At 47.0% G+C, this 20,670-nt stretch overlaps 1 protein-coding gene across 1 annotated transcript in view; it reads left to right on the top strand.

The window, feature by feature from the left end:
- The window catches only part of JPH2 (junctophilin 2), a 62,986-nt gene extending 46,823 nt beyond the window's left edge, over window positions 1-16,163 (top strand). Inside the window, exons 3-6 of the mRNA XM_043989635.1 lie at window positions 8,972-9,090; window positions 11,556-12,358; window positions 13,149-13,245; window positions 14,225-16,163. Coding sequence (XP_043845570.1) covers window positions 8,972-9,090; window positions 11,556-12,358; window positions 13,149-13,229 — 1,003 coding nt within the window. The 3' untranslated portion in view covers window positions 13,230-13,245; window positions 14,225-16,163. The remainder of the gene's footprint in view (window positions 1-8,971; window positions 9,091-11,555; window positions 12,359-13,148; window positions 13,246-14,224) is intronic.
- The last annotated feature ends 4,507 nt before the right edge of the window (window positions 16,164-20,670 follow it).

Raw genomic sequence — 20,670 nt, 5'->3', positions numbered from 1 at the left:
GCTTGCTCAAGCTAAGCAAAACACAGCGAGAACCCCAATCTCAGAAGTACATCAATTACACCAGTTGAGATTTATGTGTCTGGGTGGGTTCTTCAACACAGAACAGTTAGATGTAAAAAGCACCATAAAACATGGAAAGTCAAATCTTGGAGGGATCTTAGATCATAGAATGTTAGAGCTGGAAGAGACCTTAGAACACCAAAATCAGAGCTGCGAGGCACCCTCTTCTCTCTTACTTTCCCTGGTTCTCCATCTCACCATTCCTTCTCAGTCACTTTGCTGTATCCTCATCCAAATCATGTCCATTTACTGTGAGTAAGTGCCCCACAGGGTTCTGTCTTGGGCCCTTTCTTTTCCTTCCCTTCTATTTCACTTGTTGATGTCATCAGCTCCCACAGATTCAATTATCAATTAATGCTGATGATTCTCAAATATATTTATCTAGCCCTAATCTCTCTTCTGACCTCCAGTCTGGCATCTCCAACTGCCTACAGGACTTCACAAACTGGATGTCCTATAGACACCTTAAACTCTACATGTTCAAAACTAAACTCACTATCTTTCCCTCAAAACATGCTCCCCTTTCAAACTGTCTTGTTTCTGTCCAAGGGCACCAGGCATCCATCCAGTCACACAGGCTGGAAACCTAGGTGTCATCCTTGACCCCTCTTTCTCACACATAGCCCTCATTCAATCTACTGCCAAGACCTAATGATTTGACCTTTGTAACATCTCTTACAAATGCCTCCTTTTCTCTTCTGATACTGCTACCATCTTGGTACGTGCCCTAATCACCTCACATCTGAACTATTGCAATAGGCTCCTGGTTTTCTCCCTGCCTCAAGTCTTTCCCCACTCTATTCTATCCTCTATTCAACTGTAAAAATGATCTTCCTAAAGCAAAGGTCCAACCACATCATCCCTCTACTCAATATCCTGCTCATCCACCTTTGGTGTCTACCTGCCACCCAATTCTCACACGTGTCTCCAAGGAGCTGTTGTATGAACAGTGGCCAAAGTAGAACCATCTCAGCAGACGGGCTAAACCAGGTAGAGGGTAACTTGATAGGCCTCCTACCTGTTGGTGAGTTAGGGGATGTCTACCCCAAGCATAAGAAGACTTCTCAGTTCAATGAGCAGATGATAACAGCTTGATCCAAAGACCATGAAGGCAGTTGAACCAAGCCCCATAGAGCACTTAGAGCTTAGTGAGGCATTGAATAAGCTAAGGTCATCCATTGCATCCCAGTCCATCGCTGGTGGTCCTGAATTTTTGTCTTGTCACTGGACCTCAATGACTCTGGAAGAGAGAGTGAGGCTGATGACTTTGTGCCGCTCTGCCTCACTTCAAACCAATTCATGCACAAGTCAAGACAGCACCCAGTGATATCATTGGTCCTTTCAAATCGAAAGTCAACAGCAACAACAAACTCCAATGACTCCTCGTCACTTTCAGGATCAAATATGAAATCCTGTCTGACATTCAAAGCCCTTCATAACCTATTCTTCCCCTTCCCACACACCCTTCCAGTCTTCTTATGTCACCTCCCCATCACCCCGGCACTACCCATCCTCATATACTTTGTGATCCAGTGACACCGACCTTCTTGCTGTTCCTCAAACAAAACATTCCGTCTCCTGGCTCCAGGCATTTTCACCCACTGTCCCTCATGCCCAGCACAGGCTCCCTCCTCATCTCTGCTTCCTGGATTCTCTGGCCTCCAGATCCCAGCTAAATTCCTACCTTCTACAAGAAATCTTTCCCTCTTAACTCTAACGCCATCCTCTGTTAATTATTTCCTATGCATTCTGTATATAGCTTGTTTGCACACAGTTCTTTATATGTTGTCTCTCCCAATAGATTGTGAGCTCCTTGAAGGCAGGGACTGGTTTTTGCCTTTCTTTGTAAAACCAGCACTTAGAACGATGCCTGACAGAGAATAAGCACTTAGATGATTAGTGAGTGGCACTGTGGCAAATTCTAGAGATGCATGTAGAAAAGCAAGACAGTCTGTTTTCAGAGTTCACTTTCTAAAGAGGGGACAAAACATAGAGGAGGGTTCAGCTACAGGGCAAATGAAAAGGCCAGGTGGTCTTTAGGGTGCATCAGCAGTGCAGATGGTAAGGTACAGGGCTCCATCATCTTGTAGGAAGGATGGTAGTTGGTGATGTTCATCCAAGCAGTTTGAGCAGCTGTGTGTTCCATCAGTCACTGGTGGGAAAGGGGCAGTGGGCCTGAGGGTCAGAGTAGTGTAACGATTGGAATGACGCCACCTGCTGGAGACCTACTGTAGAAGAGTTCCACCCATGAAGCGAAGGTTTTTGAGGGCAAGACCAGGAGTCTTTTCTTTGGTGTCAGGAAGTGACGCGGGCGAGTGGGAGGAGGAAAGAAGAGACTGGTGCTCGGTCTCACGCTCTTTCCTTTGGACTCTGGTGGAGAGCGGAGCTAGAAATGTGCTCTCCCTTTAATAGATAGATGAATGTAGGCCTTTCTCTCTCTTTACCAAATTCTTATTCTCCTTAATAAATGCTTAAAAGTCTAACTCTTGCTAAAGCTTATAATTTATTGGCGACCACTCATTAGATATTTTAGACAGTTTAGCTAGAATTTTAGCCATTAACAGTAGAGTAGGGATGATGGTAGAGGGAATGGGTCAGGGGGAAGATCAGCATCTAAGTGAAGAAGGTATAGTTGGGAACTGGTCAGTGAGGACTGGAGTGAAGAAACAGAAGATTGATTTTGGCCTACTCAGGGACCTACTTTGCCTGTTTATTCTTTTGCTGTCTTTTTTTGTTTCATTTTTGTGGGGCAGTGAGGGTTAAGTGACTTGCCCGAGGTCACACAGCTAGTAAGTGCCAAGTGTCTGAGTTCAGATTTGAACTCAGGTCCTCCTGAATCCAGAGCTGGTACTTTATCCACTGCTCCATCTAGCTTCCCCATCCTTTGCTGTCTTTAAAAGTAAAAATGGGGCTTTTTATCTAGCCTCTGAGAACTTTTTTGCTAGAATTTTGCTGTATAAAAATGATCCTTTTAGGGCAGCTAGATCGTACACTGGCCCTGGAGTCAGGAGGACCTGAGTTCAAATCCGGCTTCAGACACTATATGTGTGACCCTGGGCAAGTCATTTAACCACAATGGCCTCACAAGAGAGAAAAAGAAAAATGACCCTTTCTATGTGTGAAAAAGATGTCCTGGCTTTGCCATCCAGAGATGTATACAAGTACTAGTCACAGGCCATTGTCTTTGCTCCAGTCTGGACCTTCCCCAGACTTGGAAGGAGTCTGTCTTACTATGACTTCCTCCTGGCAGTTTTCTTCTGCCCCTCCCCAACAACCCCACCCACCCCCAACCCCTTCAGCCAGGAAGCCAAGTTCCTCCTTGGCTCCTTCCAGAACTTCTTGCTCGGGGACAGATCTCCCATGCCGGCTGCCCCATGTATTTCACAAGACTCAGATCCTGACAACCCAGGAAATTCCTGTCACCACAGCACTCAAGGCTCGCAGAGGCTGAACTGGACCAAGCAAAAAGGTTTAGCCAAGGGACTCCATGACGGCTTTGGCCAGGAAGAAAAGATCGGGGAAGGCAGAGATGGCCGTCAAGGAAGAGGAGATTCAGACATTTTGCCAACCACCACTATTGCCTCACATATGGAGAAAAGTGTATTGTTATAAAGTCCTTTACAGCACAGACCTGGGAGGTCCAGAGTACAAGCCTCATTACAGAATTAGGGATGGAAAGTGATTTGCCCAAAGTCATTCAGTGAGTTAGGGACATAATTGGACTGATGCTGAGGACAGGTGGGGATGTGCTAGTATATATTTAATAACTAGCACTCCAAATACACACTTTAAAATTTCATTTGCATTAACATTTTCTCCATCATTTTCTTAAGTCTAGAGAATCAACACAACAACAAATCAAGCCCTGACTTGTAGCATTTGCTGATTTCCAAGGTGTAAATGCTCACAATGAAATTTTTTTTTTTAGTGAGGCAATTGGAGTTAAGTGACTTGCCCAGGGTCACACAGCTGGTAAGTGTTAAGTGTCTGAGGTCGGATTTGAACTCAGGTACTCCTGACTCCAGGGCCGGTGCTCTATCCACTGCGCCACCTAGCTGCCCCTCACAATGAAATTTTAACCATCAGCTTTTTCAAACCAGCATTCACTGGCTCCAGCACCCCCACCCCCTGAAGTACAGGGCTTTTAAAATGATATTGCCCGTATCCCCATAAAGTGGGCAAATGAAAGTAGCCAATATTTGTGTCACTGTAGGATCCTTTAGCTAAGCAATCCAGACAGAAACAAAAGGAGAAGAAACCCCCCCCAAACCATCCTTTTCCTGTCTGTCTCTAGGGCTCTGATCATTGGGATAGTGTTTAAGGTGATTCATTCCTTATACTGGGCAGTGTAGGGTGGTAGAAAGAGCATCAAATGTCGAGGCAGAAGAACTGAGTCTGTAACCCAACCCTGATGCTAGTTTTGTGATCACTACCGAATCATTCTCCCTCTCTGTACCTCAATTCCCTCATCTGTAAAAAGTAGCCAATGACATTTTCTTGACCTCCTTCCCAAGGTTATGGAGAGGGAAGATAAAACTCTACATGGGTATGTATCATCATCACCACCGCTATCATTATCATGACCTTTTTCTAAGTTGTTAGAGAAATTGGCCTCTTAGAGTCAGGAAGATCTAAGTTCAAATATGGCCTCAGAGACTTACTAGCTGTGTGACTCTGGACATGTCACTTGAACTCCGTCTGCCTCAGTTTCCTCATCTGCAAAATGAGGACAACTGAACTAAGTAGTCGCTAAGGTCATTTCAAATTTTCAATCCTAGGATCCTGTGGACTTTCAGTGAGGGAGCCAGATGGCCCTGAGCTATTTAGGGGAGGAAGCTCCAGTTTCAATAGGGGAAGCTTCTGCTATGCCCCTAGGAAGATGAATGGCTAAGGAGGGGCAAATACCAGAGATTGTTCCTGCAGTTGGGTTCAGTCAGCCTTCCTGATGGGACACAAAGAATCCTGGGTTGTTCTAGAGTCTCTGAACTTAGGGATCAGCAAGGGAATTTGGATACCAACTGCAGTACCATGACCTGGGGATGGGGAATGACCATCTTCAAGTTTGGAATACAGGGATAAACTAAGATGGGGGTTGAGGAGAAAGCCTGAACTACAATGTAGCAATGACACCTTTCAGGGTGACCCCATTGGCGTGGCCCTGCTTGCTTCCTGTGGCCAGATCTGGGCACTGGGAAAGAAGGCAAAGGGGGAATAGAAGTCTCGAACAGGATAGTAACAATAGAAAAAAAGAATGTGAGACCTGGAAGATACTTTAGAACAGAACGTTAGAGCTGGAAAGGATCTGTGAAGAATATCGTATCCCAGAATTCTTTTTTTTAAATTTTTGTTCAAAGTAGAATTGTTGTTATTCAAAATCAAACTTTTCTCCAAAACATCAATTGAAGGAATTACGTTTCAACTATTAAGTGAATCTAGTTTCGACTCAAAATTTTCTAAAATGGAGGGGAGGCAATCAATTCAGTCAACAACCAGCAGCACCACATCTTTACTAGGTACCTATCCAGTATCCAGAACACAGAAGTCCTCACTCTCAAAGGTGACACAAGATTCACATGGAGCTCATAGTAGGTTAAGAGTTTTTTGTTTGTTTGTTTTAAAATCAAAGTGATGCAGAAACTTCTGAAAATGGAGAGAGAAAAGGGGAAGATCTCTCTCTAGAGCTAAGTGATTAATCCCATGCCATTCATTTACATGTTAGACGTTGGCTGCACCATGCTCCTAATTCCTAATAAGGGGAGCATCTCTATAATTCTTTTTTTTTTTTTTAGTGAGGCAATTGGGGTTAAGTGACTTGCCCAAAGTCACACAGCTAGTAAGTGTTAAGTGTCTGAGGCCGGATTTGAACTCAGGTACTCCTGACTCCAGGGCCAGTGCTCTATCCACTGCGCCACCTAGCTGCCCCATCTCTATAATTCTTAAAGCCAGAAGGAATCTATCCCAAACCTTCATTTTAGAGGTGAGACAACTGAGGCTTCAAGAATTAAATGACTTGGGGGCAGCTAGGTGGCGTAGTGGATAGAGCACCGGCCCTGGAGTCAGGAGTACCTGAGTTCAAATCCGGCCTCAGACACTTAACACTTACTAGCTGTGTGACCCTGGGCAAGTCACTTAACCCCAATTGCCTCACTAAAAAAATAAAATAAAATAAAATAAAATAAAGAATTAAGTGACTTGGGGCAGCTAGGTGGCGCAGTGGATAGAGCACTGGCCCTGGATTCAGGAGAACCTGAGTTCAAATCTGTCCTCAGACACTTGACACTTACTAGCTGTGTGACCCTGGGCAAGTCACTTAACTCTCATTGCCCTGCTCCCCCCCACCCAAAAAAAAAGAAGGTTCATAGGATTTCAGAGTTAGTTAAAACATTGGAAAGCAGCTAGTCCAACCCTGCTTCAACCTAGTTTGTCCTTTTGGGAAAGGCACCATCCTTCTCTGGGCCTCAGTTTTACCTTTCTGACAAATGGAGCAACCAGTGGCACCCAGCATAAATATCTGTGGTTAGGAAGCCAGAGATCAACTGTGCCTAATATAACCTCAGGTCAGAAGGGGAGGAGGAGAGTGCTTAGGCTAGGCTAGGCCAGGCTGGGCCAGGCAGCTCAAATGCGTCTCCCTCCCTCAGGGATTTCAGCTGCAGGACTGTCTGCTCCCTTTCCCAGAACCACTAGCATTATTTTTAACCCTGCTGACAGTGGGGAGATAATCCCATGTGAAATCAAGAAGAGAGTTCTTCTGTTCTGGTACTAACCTCTCCCCCAGGAAGAACCCCCCCCACTACACAGCACTGCCCACCCCCCTCCCCAGAAGGCCTCCAACTCAGCACTGTTCTCCTGATAGTCAGCCACTTCTAGGAAGCCCCCATCCTAGCCCTCCCCTGGATATTTGGAAGCCCCATAATAGCACAAGAAGTACCCATGGGATAACTCATTCAAGTTCCTTGCCCCAACAGTTGTGTGCTTAGACTAGGGGACACATACTTCTGGGGGTAGGAAATGAGGAGAAGGAATGATTCAGGAGATCTGGCTCTACTACTAATTCTATGTGTGACCTTGGGCAAGTCACTTTAATTTCTCTGGGCCTCGGTTTCCTCATCTGTAAAATGGGATCATAATTTTACTGCATCACAGGATCATTGTTAAAGGACAAAACCCTCAAACTGGAATCTTTAATGTGCTGCAGAAATGGGAGTTATTTGCCAATCAGTTTATTAGCCCCACTGGGGATGCCATGGTCTATCAGTCTTCATGTCGCCGTTCAGTGATTTCTTTTCCCCTTCAAGTGTTACTAATAATGACATACATTATATTACTATAATTCTATAGTGCTTTACCATTTACAAAATACTTTTCTTACAACTCTCAGTGGTGAATAGTATGGATTTTAATATCCCCATTTACTTGGAAGTAAAATGACCTGCTCAGGATCAAATAATTAATAAGCATCAGAAATGGGTTTGAATCTAGCTCTCTTGATTCCAAAAAATAGCCCTTCCTTCTACACTAGGCTCTGCATAAACACACACAGTCTATGAAAGTTAACCAGCAGAGGGCACTAGTGAGGTAGGCAGGCCTAACAGCAGGTTGGGGTAGAATCAGAGAAGGACGATGGACAAAGGGGTGGCCAGTGATGGGGGAGGGACTTACTCACTCCCATCCTGTCTCCTTTGTGGAAGCATGGCTTTCTTTCACCCTCCCTCCTCCCTCCTCCCTCCTCCCTCCAGGGAATGGCTTTCCTTTGGACCCCAGCTGTCCAAGGATGGCGACCAGTGGTTCAGAAATGAGACCAAGCTAAAGCTGCCCACGCTTTGTTCCCTTGTAGCCTGACCCTCGCACCAGCTTGTAACTTATTTCCAGGAGCAGCTGAAAGCCAAATCCACACGTCAGGGTTGTTCAATCTATTTACTGCCCTCCCACTTTGTATTAACGGCTTTGAGCCCTGACATCAGCTCTCACTTACCAAGCCTTTCAACTCCTAAAGCAGCGCCTCCATCTCATTTGTGTCATAGACCCCTCTGACAGTTAACAAGATATAGATTTTTTTTAAGTTCAGAGATTCCAGGTTAAGAGCCCTTGCCTAGAATAAGAATTGCCTTCTATCTTCTCCTTTCTTGGCGTGTAAGCTGCTTAGCATTTCTGGTGGTCAATAGGGTTTTATAGTAGGTAAATGAGGTCCAAATTGGGAGCCACAGATAAGGAAAGGACAGGCTGGAGCCCCCCTGGCTAAGTGGAAATGAGGAAGAGGGCTTCCCTGAAAGGCCAGAAGGAGCCCCGGATCCATCCTGTGCCTTGGGCCAGCTCTCCTTGCTCCAGAGCTGGGTATACCTGGCACTCCCGCTGCCTTAGATGCAGCACAGGACTAGTCTAGATCTTCTGATAGGCTCACGGGCCTTATCTCTTGGCAACAGTCATCTTCTAAGCTTTGCTCTTGAGTTGTTTCTTCCTACTGGCCTGGTTCTCTGGCATCTTTTTTCTTTTTCTTTTTTTTGCTGGGCAGTGACTTGCCCAGGGTCACACAGCTAGTAAGTGTCAAGTGTCTGAGGCTGGCTTTGAACTCAGGTCCTCCTGAATCCAGGGCAGGTGCTTTATCCACTGCTCCACCTAGCTGCCCCCCAGCATCTTTTTTCAAAGGCTAGGTGGAGGTGGGAGATCGGGATAGGTGACAGTCAAGGCTGGCTTATCTGTAGTCAGCCCTTTCCCCAAGTCTGGCTATAAGCCCTCGTGTTGCGTGGACTCCAAAGTGAACATGGTTGTGCAGATGTACATCTCTGTACACACTTATTAATGAAGATATCAATACCTACTCTATGAAATTACTGTAACTGGACTCTGGGATCAATATTGCACTAGGGTGAAAGTGCCCTGGAGAGACCTTGAATTCTGCATCTTGTTTCCCCAGGACAAGTCATGCCAAGGCCAAGGCGGAAGGAGCAGAGCAGGCCGCACAAGCAGCCAACAACGAGTCCAGCATTGCACGGACCCTGGCCAGGGAGCTGTCTCCAGATTTCTACCAGCCAGGTAGGGCAGGGCATGATGGGGATGTGAAGAGGTCTTTGGCCTGGGCTAGCAGAGAGAGGAGAGGTGAGGAGAGGGGTAGGAGATTTTTGGACTTTGTCCCCACCCCTACCTCCGGGCTGCTAAGTTCTCTCCGCTATCTCCTAACCCACCTAGTGCCAACTATCCTAAGAACAAGCCACATTCCCAGAATACTTCATGGTTACATGATACTCGAGATAGGTGGGGCAGGTATTATCTCTCCCATTTTGCAGGTCAGGAAACTGAGGCTGAGACCACCTCTCTGAGGTCACCGGGTTCCTTGTAGTAGAACTAGGACCCAAACCCAGGTCATCTGACTCATAATCCAAGGCTATCTCTGGCCTCTATATATGGAGAATGTGGAATTTAGTTCAGATCTTGAAGAATAGGTAGGGTTTCCCGTTTAGGGTCCTTAGTCCTCTTTTTTTCAGGGATTCTCTCTATAGATCTAGGCCAGCTCCTGGAGGTACAGGTGGGGAGGTCATGCAGTACAGAGTGATGGACTTGGAGAGGGGAAAAGCAGAGTGTGAATCTTGCCTCAGGCAATTATTAGTTATGTGACCCGGGCAAATTACTTAGCGACTCTGTGCCTCAGTTTCCTTATCTATAAAATGAGGATAATAATAGCACTTGCCTCCCAAGGTTGCTGGTGTGACAATCAAATGAATTAATATATGTAAAGTCTTTTGCAAACATAAATGCATCATATAAATGCTAGTTATTGTTGTTGTTATGACCAAGATATGACTTCTACATGAACATCATGAGATAATAAAAAAAAAATGTGTTCAGAGTCTGGGTTTAAATTCTGGAAATTTATTAGCTGTGTGATGGTAGGCAAATCACTATGTCTCTGAGGGTCAAATTTTTCTTTAAAAAAGAGAGATAATATCTGTAGTTTAAGTACTATGTAATATGAATAGTTATTACCATTTTTATGGCCTCATTTTTCTCATCTTTCTCAATGGGGATCTCATAGAAATGGTCCTGAGACCATCGTTCTTGTGGGAATAGAGATAAGGGACCATCAGGTCTGTGATGTCACTGGTAGTGAGGAGTCCAGTCAAACTCAAATACAAATGGAGGCCTGCAGCCACAGAGTGACTTAGAAAACCACAAATTAACATCATCTAGGTTGCATGGTATTTTGTTTATTTCCCAAAGGCATCTTTATCTGGTTCCAGCTGCACTTGGGAGTTTTGTAGGCTTTGAGTTTGACACCTTCGCTGCCACTTCTAATCTTAAAGAGTTGTCTAGAGCACTGAGAAATTTTTGTGACAAGCCTCAGAAACTTGCTAGTGATAGCACCCTGGGCAAGTCACTTAACCTCGTTTGCTTTAGTTTCCTCATCTGTAAATGAACTGGAGAAGGAAATGGCAAGCCAATCCAGTATCTTTGCCAAGAAAACCCCAAATGGGGTCACAAAGAGTCAGATGCTACTGAAACAACTGAACAACAACATCACAGAATAAAGGCAGTAGGATGTCAGCTCATCTTCTGTGTAAGATCACTGAAAGTATCCTCAGTCCTGCTTCAGTAGCAGACAGGACAACAGGGATAATATACACCTCATACCATTCCCAAATTATTTTGATTTCCTTTGCTAAATCTCTATATTTTGATACCTTTCATTCCATGTAGGTTAGAAATAAAATATTTGGCATATCGATATTTATTTTAAAATGTGTCTTAAGGGGCAGCTAGGTGGCACAGTGGATAAAGCACCGGCCATGGATTCAGGAGGACCTGGGTTCAAATACGGCCTTAGACACTTGACACTTACTAGCTGTGTGACCCTGGGCAAGTCACTTAACCTTCATTGCTCCTCAAAAAAAAATCAAGCTATAAAATGTGTCTTAAATTTCTTTGTATCTATCTTTCTTCTCATATGATAGCCTCATGTAGAAATGGCCCTGGGACAGGTCACTCTCCTTTGTTGTTCAGTTGTTTTGGTCATGCCTGACTCTTCCTGATCCCATTTGGGGTTTTCTTGGCAGAGATACTGGAGTGGTTTGCCACTTCCTTCTCCAGCTCATTTTACAGATGAGGAACTGAGGCAAACAGGGTGAAGTGACTTGCCCAGGGTCACACAGCTAGGAAGTGTCTGAGGCCAGATGCAAACTGAGGAAGACAAGTCTTCCTGACTCCAGGCCTGGCGCTCTCTCCACTGTGCCACCTTGCTGCCTGGTACGTAAGTATATCAAGCTGCAGGTTTAGAATTCTGCCACCTGATCATATTTTCCTGCAGTCTCCTGGTATACCATTTCTATGGCTTTCTTGCCTAATCTTCATCGACCACTAAATCCTAGTTTCTTAAGGATAAGCCCTCTCTAATTCCTAGTGGCAGTGACTTGGTTCTGTGTCCCTATCAAAAATCTCTCCATCTTTGTAAATGAACTAGAAGAACTCAGCCACTTGTTGATTGTTATCATTATTACTCACCCTAGGCCCTGAGTACCAGAAACGGAGGTTGCTCCAGGAGATCATAGAGAATGCGGAGAGTGTGATGGAGAGTGTAGGCCGTGGAGAGGCCCCAGGCATCCAGGAGCCCCCTCCAGAGAGCCCCCAGCTGCATGAACGGGAGGCTTCCCTCCAAGGGGGTAGCACCCCGGCCCGCACCCCATCCCCCCACCTAGCAGGGACACCCCCTGAGGCTAAGAGGCCTAGGCCTCAGACGCAGAAAGATGGCTTCCTGAGCCCAGGAGAGTGGAATGGAGAGCAGAGCCGAGAAGGCAGCCGTCCAGCGACCCCCTCTGATGTGGGTCCTGGGGAGAGAAGTAGCAGGAGCCCCATAAGAACCCCTGCTGACCACATGGAGATCCAACCCCTGCAGCCACCACCCCTGCATCCTGCTAAGGAGCCAGAAGTAGCACTCTACCAGGGCTACCACAGCTATGCTGTCCGCACATCACCCCCCGGCCCGCTACCTTTTGATGAGGATGAGGCTGACGGCACTGCCCCCACCACACCCATGACGCCCCCAGCCTCCCCAGTGTTCAAGCCGGATGTCCAGCCTGAGGTGGAGGAGCCCCCAAGGGCCACCACACCCCCCAAGCCAGAGCTGAAAGCTAGGGCCCCCAAAACAGAGCCAAAGCAGCCACCTTCTCCCATCAAGACGGACACCACAAGCCACACCAAGCCCACCAGAAAAGCAGAGACCCGAGGCTCATCCAAGGGTGGGGCCAAAAAGAAGGGACGTCGAGAAGCAGCAGCTGCAGCAGCCTCGGAGGCTGAGATGGAATTGGAGGAGGTAATGCCAGCTTTCGGGGGTGTGGGCTAGAGTCACCTTCCCCACATGGGAGAGATGGCTGCTACAGAGAGATCCCCAGAATCACACAATGCAGGGTCAGGTGGGATCTGAGAATTCATCCGGTCAGTTCTCCTCAGTTTACAAAAAAGTTTACAAAAGATTACAAACAAATTTACAAAAAAAGAAACCAAGGCCTGCAGAGAAGAAACTCATTACCCAAAGTCACTCAGGAAGTAAGTGGCAGGCCTCGAACCCAGACCATCTGGCCATATGCTGACCATCTTTTCTGGCTTATAGCCCCTGCAGTGCAGTGATAGACAGCCAGAGCTGCTGGGAGGACTAAGCAAAGGGAAGGGAAGAGACACTTCCTTATGTTCTCACATGGGTTAGAGATGGCAATGTAAAAGATTCAGCTTAAGTCTCCATCACAAGCAGAGACACCCACATGAATTACCACAAGCCTCAGCTGCAAATCTTCAATACGTGGTGAGACATCCATCCTACCTAATGCTAGGGGAATAGATGAAGTGACCACCATGGACTCATGCAGCTGGGATTTCTTTTATCCCATGTATGAGTACCCAGAGGATGCTCTGGCAGGGTTTCATCCTGTGATCTCTCCTCTCTCTCTCTCCTCTCTCTCTCTCTCTCTCTCTCTCTCTCTCTCTCTCTCTCTCTCTCTCTCTCTCTCTCTCTCAACAATAAGGGTTGTGACTTGCCCAGGGTCACAGAGCAAGTGTCAAGTGTTGTGGTCCTCTCTTGATCTTGCGCTCAATCCTTTCCCCCACAGGCTCCCAACACTGTCCTTATCTGCATGGTGATTCTGCTGAACATTGGCTTGGCCATCCTCTTCGTGCATTTTCTGACCTGACGTGGCCTTGGCTCAGGTGAGGCTAGGCGGGGAAGGTGCAGGGCCAGCATCCTCCTCCTACCAGGGCGGGAGGGGATGAATGTGAGAAGCCAAAGGCAGGGCCAAAGGGGTGAGCATACTGCCCAAATTGCATGCACTCCTCCCATTGCCTACCTGTGGAAAGCCCCTTCCCGCCCCTCAGGTGGCTTCATCGGTCACTCTGCCCCTGGCATTGTAGTACAGGTGAGATGCTTAGAAACAAGCAGGAGAAGGTGGGAAAGCAATGCTGCCTGGGGCTTTGACGAGTGACTTTGCTGGAACTGTTCTGGACATGAGAGAGATTTATCACTGGTCCCCCAAGGGTGTGGGCTGAACTTTATCCCTGTAGCCAGCGCTTCAGTTCCAGGCTAGACCCTCCATCTGACCTCTTCTCTGAGCCAGGGAGCCTAAGCTATGGGCAGGCCTGTCAGGGAGCCTCCCCCCCCAATATTTTGCTTCACAGACTGAGCCTCTACAGCCTCTCCCCTGTTGGGACCCCGGGGGCTCAAGTCTCCAGATAGTGTCCTTGGATACTCTACTCTCTGGCCTTGAGCCAAGCCCTCGAAAACATCTCCCTGTGGCCTGAGCCCTCAAACACTCTTCCAACACTAGCCCCTGACCTAAGCCTCCAAAAAAACCTCCTTAGAGGTGGATCAGTGGTTTAATCTCTCAAACACTAGCCTAGATCCTGAGCCCTTTGGACATTGCCCTGGACCTTAATCTTCAGGCTCCATACTAGGGCCCTCTCCCTATGTCCTGAATTCTCCAGGGTAAATTCCCCATAGCCTAGTCCCTCTGACATTCTTACCCAGCTCTGCCTCATGACCTGATACCCAGACACTCCCAAGAGCCTTCTCCGTGGCCTGGACTCCTAGGGTGAGGCTTAGCTGGCCAGAGACAGTGTCCCTTCTTGCTCTGTACTGTCCCCAAGCTTGTTCCTTTGTGATGACTCTTGCTCATTTTTTTGCTGACCCCAGGAGTTCCCACCCATGCAAATGTTGGATCTCTTTGCAATGACTGGATGCAACCGCAGCTGTGGAGAGATGCTGAGGGCAAGATACTGGACCCAGGAACTGGGCGCAGGCTTTCCAGCTCCGGCAGCCCTGGCCCTGAAAGAAAACTGCCCCGTGCTCTGTTTCATTTCCCTGACCCCCATCTGGCTTGGTCCCTCCCAGTGTGGGGTGAGGAGGGGCCCTTCCTCTCTATGCCCTCTCTGAATCTGAGGGCAGCATCACCTCCATGAGTGTTTGTGGCTGCACCTGCATGTGGACCCAGAGAAGGGGACCAGAAAATCCCCCACTCTTCCTGCTGTCTGGCTCTTGGCTGAGGTGTCTCCAGGAGCATCTGGGGTACAATGGGATGACTCTCTCCAGCCCCAACCCCCAAGCCTCACTTTCCCAAGGCAGGGGTTTGGTTTTGCTCTCTGAGGCTGCTGAGGTTAGCCCAGACCCTCTTGTAGGATCCCTCTAGAAATTCAAAGAGCTGAACAAGGGGCTCTCTGATTCAAGTGGCCAGGGGCAGCTGGGAAGGAGGGTGGCATAAGGTGAGCAGAAGCACCGGAGAGGCATTTGCTCTCCTTTGGGGCAGGGGGGGGAAACGCTGCCTTGGCTCAGGCCTGCCTCTCTCCCATTTCTGCTTCTGGGCTGACACTACAGAGCAAGATGATGGCAGCTTAGACCCAGCCTACCTACACTATCCCCCCAAAAGAAAGGAGCAAACACAAATCCATCCACTCCAGCTGTCTGAGGCCCAAGTTCATTGGGAAAGCCACTTCAAGTGATGATGCCTTTCCTGAACCCAGTGGTGAAAAGGGGCTCCCCCTGTGGCAGAGGTGGGTCAGGTAGCCCATGGAATTCTGTTGGGATGGGAGGCTAGGTGCTTGGAGATCACTGTCTGTTTATTTGGAGTGCTTGAAGATGACTTTTGGCTTGACTGGTAGAGAATGGCATTTGCATGCGCCTATGTTTAAAGGCATTTTTGTCCGTGGTGGGTCTCCCAGAATGTGCCCCTCTGATGTGGAGAGGGGTGGGTAAGAAAGCCCTGAAGGTAAGTGAGGAGGCAGAGTGGCCTGAGGGGGAAGGACTCAGATCAGTGCCAGTCCCTTGGTGCCCTGGCCTAAGAGAAAGCTGGTAAGGAGTGGGACTAGCAGATGTGTGGGTTATGGGAGCCCAAGTCAGTGACATGGCTGGTTTCTTTCTTGATTTCTTACTTTCTTTGGTCCCTGTTTTTCTGGGAGGAGGGCAGCTTTTGAAGCTCCTCAGTTGGTCCTATGTGAGGAGGATTGCCTTCCAGATCCTGCCGTAAGGAGGGGCAATGGGGTGAAAAATACGGCTTCTCCTCTCCTTCCCCTTCTCCCCCCACCCCTCCCCGCTTCCATCCTGTGCTCGCCCAAAGCCTCTCAGATTGGGAGGGAGATGGGCAGAGAGCTGGAGCTGGGGTGAGGAACACTGAGCTTTCTCTGTCATCTCTTTTCTCTCTTTCTCCAAATACTCCTGAGCCCTGTTTCTGGACCTTGGGATCTTGAGGACGTTTGTCCGCTTTGCCAAGGTTCAGACATCAGCTTCCCTTTAGCTTGGTTTAAATCTCAGCTCTGATTTCTACACAGGGAGGTCAGAGGTTCCTCTCCTCTTGCTTTAGGCTGAGATGGGGTACCCAGCCTGACTTTTGTGTGAATGTGGGGATTGACCTTTCAGAGGAGGTACCTAAAAGTACCTGCTACCTCAGGCTAGAACACCTCAATCCCCAGGACTAGCATGGAGCCTTTCAGACCTGGTTCCAGCCTTGGGATGTCCCTCTCTGGTCATGCCCAGGGCCAGAGGATGATGGCAGGGGGAGGTGCCTGTGTGCTATATCCTGGCCTGTCTGTCTATCTTTCTGCTATACTCTGTGCAATAATAAAGTTACCTGCTCACTTTCCTAGGCTGAGGCCTGTGTATTGGTTCTATACGTGGGTCAAACTCTTCTCTCAACTAAAAGGGTTGGGGGATATTCAGGCATAGGAGACATCCTTGATTGGAAGTGAAGTTTGGTGAGGGAGGGGTTTGGAGGCAAGGAGATGGATCAGATGCAGATGACCTTTGGATGTGTCACTCATCCCTGAGACCCTGGAATTTAACTCTGCATGACCTCTCAGAATTTGTTAGGGATCCAGGAAAAATTCCTTATCTTTGGGGGCTCATCTCACTCTTCCTCCTTACTGATTCTTAGATCCTATTCCCTTTACAATCCCTCTAAGGGGTAAAGGGATGAATGGATCCAGTTTCACCCCTTCCCAAGCTATTTTTATTTCAGTGTGTGTGTGTGTGTGTGTGTGTGTGTGTGTGTGTGTGTGTGTGTGTGTGAGACAGAGAGAGAGAGAGAGAGAGAGAGAGAGAGAGAGAGAGAGAGAGAGAGAGAGAGAGAGAGAGAGAACTGAGGCAGGTGAAGAGGTGACAACATAAGAGCATAGTTTTTAGAGGTGGAAGGGGTCTTGGAGATCCCCTTGTTTTATGTAGGAAGAAGCTACAAGTCTGAGAGGAAAAAAAAATGACTTGCCTAAACTCATTCAGTAAGTGACAGAACTGAGATTTGAACCCAGTTCTTCTGATTTCAAAACCAGTGTTCATGGAGTCCCAAAGGAAAAGGAGACTTTGGGGCATCTGTTATAAGCACATGGGGAAATATTTTGAGTGATAGAGGCCTGCCCAGTGTCCGAAAAGGACTGTGTGACTGAGATTGTCAGGCTGGCCCTGTCCCAGAGGAGGGGGAAGGAGGGGCTTAGTGGTCTTGAGGGGCTTCAGTGTAAGGGTTCTGGAAATATGGTGTGTGTGTGTGTGTGTGTGTGTGTGTGTGTGTGTGTGTGTGTGTGATGTCAGGGATGTGCTGGAAAACATTCAATAACCAGATCTCACCCAATATGTATGCATGGCCCACTTTTAGGCTTAATCATCATTATTAACATCTTTTTCGTGACTTTCTCAAGTCTAGACCATCATCAAGACAATAAATCAAACTCTGATTTGTAGTATTTTCTGATTTCCAAGGTGTTCACAGGGAAAATTTAACAATGGCTGTGCCCCAGCTACTCTCAATAAGACTTCTGATCTCCCCATCTCCAGTACAGAGGGATGAGGATGGTGCGAGGGAGCCCTCTGCTGGTGATCATGATGCCCTAGGGGCTCCCCCAACAGCCTTGGCTCTGGCTGAGGGCTTGATGGGGCTGGAACAGCCCTTTACCCCTCCCAGCATCTGGCCCTGCTTCTCTTTCCAATCTGAGACAATACTGCACACGGCCCTCAGAGCTCCCCAGCCCTCTGCTCCCCTCCTGCATCCCAAGCCCTGCCATTAAAGGGCTTTGAGGGAAAGGAAGGGGGTGTGTGTGTCTGTGCATGTCTGTGTATGTGTGTGTGTGTGAGAGAGAGACACACACAGACAGACAGAGAAACAGGGAGAGAGACACACACAGAGACAGAGTATGTTTGGGGGGAGGGAAAGGAGTACACAGGACCCTAGAGCTGGAACCCCAGAAGCCATCTGGTCCAAACCCCTCCCCCCTCTCTGCCCAACCCCTTATTTTACAGATGAAAAACCCAAGTAGGGAGATTTAGACTCTTGAGCTCAGTGGGCACACTATGCTGCCTCTCAGCCAGGCTCAGTTGGCAGGGACTAGGTCATAGGATTAGTTCATGAACAGGGAGGAGACCTTCAGCCAAGGAGGGCTGAGGGGCTGCTCTAAGTCACATCCCAAATCTCAGGTGTTTACTTCATGGGGTGAGGAAAGCACTTTCCAAACCTTTAAACACTACTAAGCTATGTCAACAGGAAATCACAACTTAACAGCCCTTAACAGCACCTACTGTGTACAGAGTATTGTGCCAAGCACAGGCACAAGCACAAGGTATAGACAAAACATGGCCCATGTTCACATAACTGTAATAGTTTATTTCTATAGTAATTTCCTCATAACACCCTGGTGAGGCAGGTAAAATATGATTATTCTTGGTTTGCAGATAAGAAAACTGAGGCTTTGAAAGATTAATAACTTTCTAGTTATATAACCAGTGAGTGCAGTAAGTGTCTGAGGCAGGATTTGTACCCAAATAGAACACTTGACTCAAAACATAGCATAGTACCTACTTCACTAAAATGTCCCCAAGGAGTCTATAATGTAGCAAAGGGAATGAGCCCCAATACATATAGTTATAATACAGGATAAACGTGTCAGAGAGGTACAAAGTGTTATATCAGGTCCAAGAGGGAAAATCAGCATTGATGGGGGCTCTTTGGGGATCAGAAGGCTCTCCATCAGGCATATGGCATTTGAGTAAGGCTTTAAAAGGATGAGTAGCAATAATACCTGAAGAGAGAGAGGAGCTCTTGTGCTCCAGAGGTGATTTGAGGGACAATGAAAGGTCTACCTCCCCTTAAGGATACTGCTTTGGCCTCAGGTTCTGCTTTCAGAAAACCCCTGTCAAACTGCAGCAATGCTATCCAGGAATATATGATGGGGGATATCCTGAGCAAAGTCCAAATAGAAGAGCTATTTCCTATGGATGATTAAATCCTCCAGGTTCTCCTGTTTGAAGATGATGTTGTGCTAATTGTGCCAAGCCCCAGAACATTATGAGGCATCATCAATGAAATCCATAATTACTCAAAAGATATTGGCATAATGATCCACACAGGAACAACTATATGGATGAAAAATACCTGTTGTACAGACTCAACAATAATATGTCTGGCCCTGAAGAGGAACAGGGTCTAGCGTTGTATAAGGGGGAAATGAATGAATGAATGAATGAATGGACACTTATTAAACATTAGAATGTGAGCTCCTTGATGGTAGGGACTATTTTTGCTTTTCTTTGTATCACCAGTCTATAGCATAGTGCCTGGAACATAGTGTGACCTTAATAAATGATTGCTGACTTGACTTAAGCACTCATCGTGTGCAAAGTCCTGGACACTGGGGATACAAATAGAAAAAATAAGGCAGTCCCAGATTTCCAGAAAAGGAGGCAGGGCTGAATTTGGGAAACCGCTCAGTGATTTTTCACAATCCTAAATTTCTTCCTGATATAATGACTCATCTTTTTTTTTTTGCAGGGCAATGAGGGTTAAGTGACTGTCACACAGCTAGTAAGTGTCAAGTGTCTGAGGCAGAATTTGAACTCAGGTCCTCCTGAATCCAGGGCTGGTGCTTTATCCACTGCGCCACCTAGCTGCCCCCTCATCTTTTCTTAACACATTTTCCCGATGATGCTATGTAACTGTGATCTTGTGATGTTCTGTATCTGAAGAATCATAGCTGTGGCAGAGGGATCCATGTTGAGGCCCAAATAGACTGAAGCGAATTTCTGATGATCACCTACAGGCTTGATTGGGAAAGAAGAGGGGGGCAATTATGTATTGAAATCAAAGGAGACTAGATGGACAGACCCCATGCTCCAAGGCCAAGAATGCTCTAGGATGAGAAGGCCTGGTTAAACTGCAATCTGTAGTGATAGAGGCAACACCCACAGTCATGCGTACTGGGAGTATGTTACCTGCAAGGGCTAATTTAGTAGCCTATTAAGAATGAGCCTTCCCCTGTCCTCTGTCAATAGCTTTTTTAAAAATTACAACACATTTTATATTCATTTTTTCATTTGATTCTCAAAACAGTCCAATAGGGTCAATCGGTCCAAATATTATTCTCTCATTCTTTTTTTTGTGTGTGTGAGGCAATTGGGGTTAGTGACTTGCCCAGGGTCACACACAGCTAATAAGTGTCAAGTGTCTGAGGCCAGGTTTGAACTCAGGTCCTCCTGACTCCAGGGCCAGTTCTCTATCCACTGCACCACCTAGCTGCCCCTATTCTCTCATTCTTACAAATGAGGAAACTGAGGCTCAGATGGGTATGTTGAGGTATGAACTAACCTGGATGGGGAAAGTGAAAGTGACTTGCCTAAGGTCACATAAGTGCATGCTTTAGGATCCACCATGCTGAAATCAGGAGAGAACAGAGAAACCAGAAGGGAACAGACACCAAAGAGGTAAATTTTGACTTAGGGATTGGTCTAGGAAGCATAGAAAACTGAGAAAGTAGGGAAGGTCTTTATGAGTGGAGCAGAGGGAATCTTTGGGTATCCAAGGAGTCCTATGAAGAACAGGTTTCATCTCTGTCACTGCTGAATCCAGGGACTGTCCTGGGAATGAGGAAATGTAAGCTTTGAGGAGAGACTGTCCCCATGCTCACTCCAAGACTGAGGGGAGAAAGACTATGCAGAATGAAAACAGAAATGAATGAATGAATGAATGAATGAATGAATGAATGAATGAATGAAAGAAACAAAATATTTATTAAGCACTTACTGTGTACCAAGTACTGTGCTAAACCCTGGAGATACAAATTTAAAATGGAGATAGTTTCTGCTTTCAATGGGGGAATGAATGGTAGCCAGGG

This window comes from Dromiciops gliroides, chromosome 2, assembly GCF_019393635.1.
Source record: "Dromiciops gliroides isolate mDroGli1 chromosome 2, mDroGli1.pri, whole genome shotgun sequence".
In the NCBI taxonomy this organism is placed as follows: domain Eukaryota; kingdom Metazoa; phylum Chordata; class Mammalia; order Microbiotheria; family Microbiotheriidae; genus Dromiciops; species Dromiciops gliroides.
This window is presented reverse-complemented; position numbering and strand designations above follow the sequence as displayed.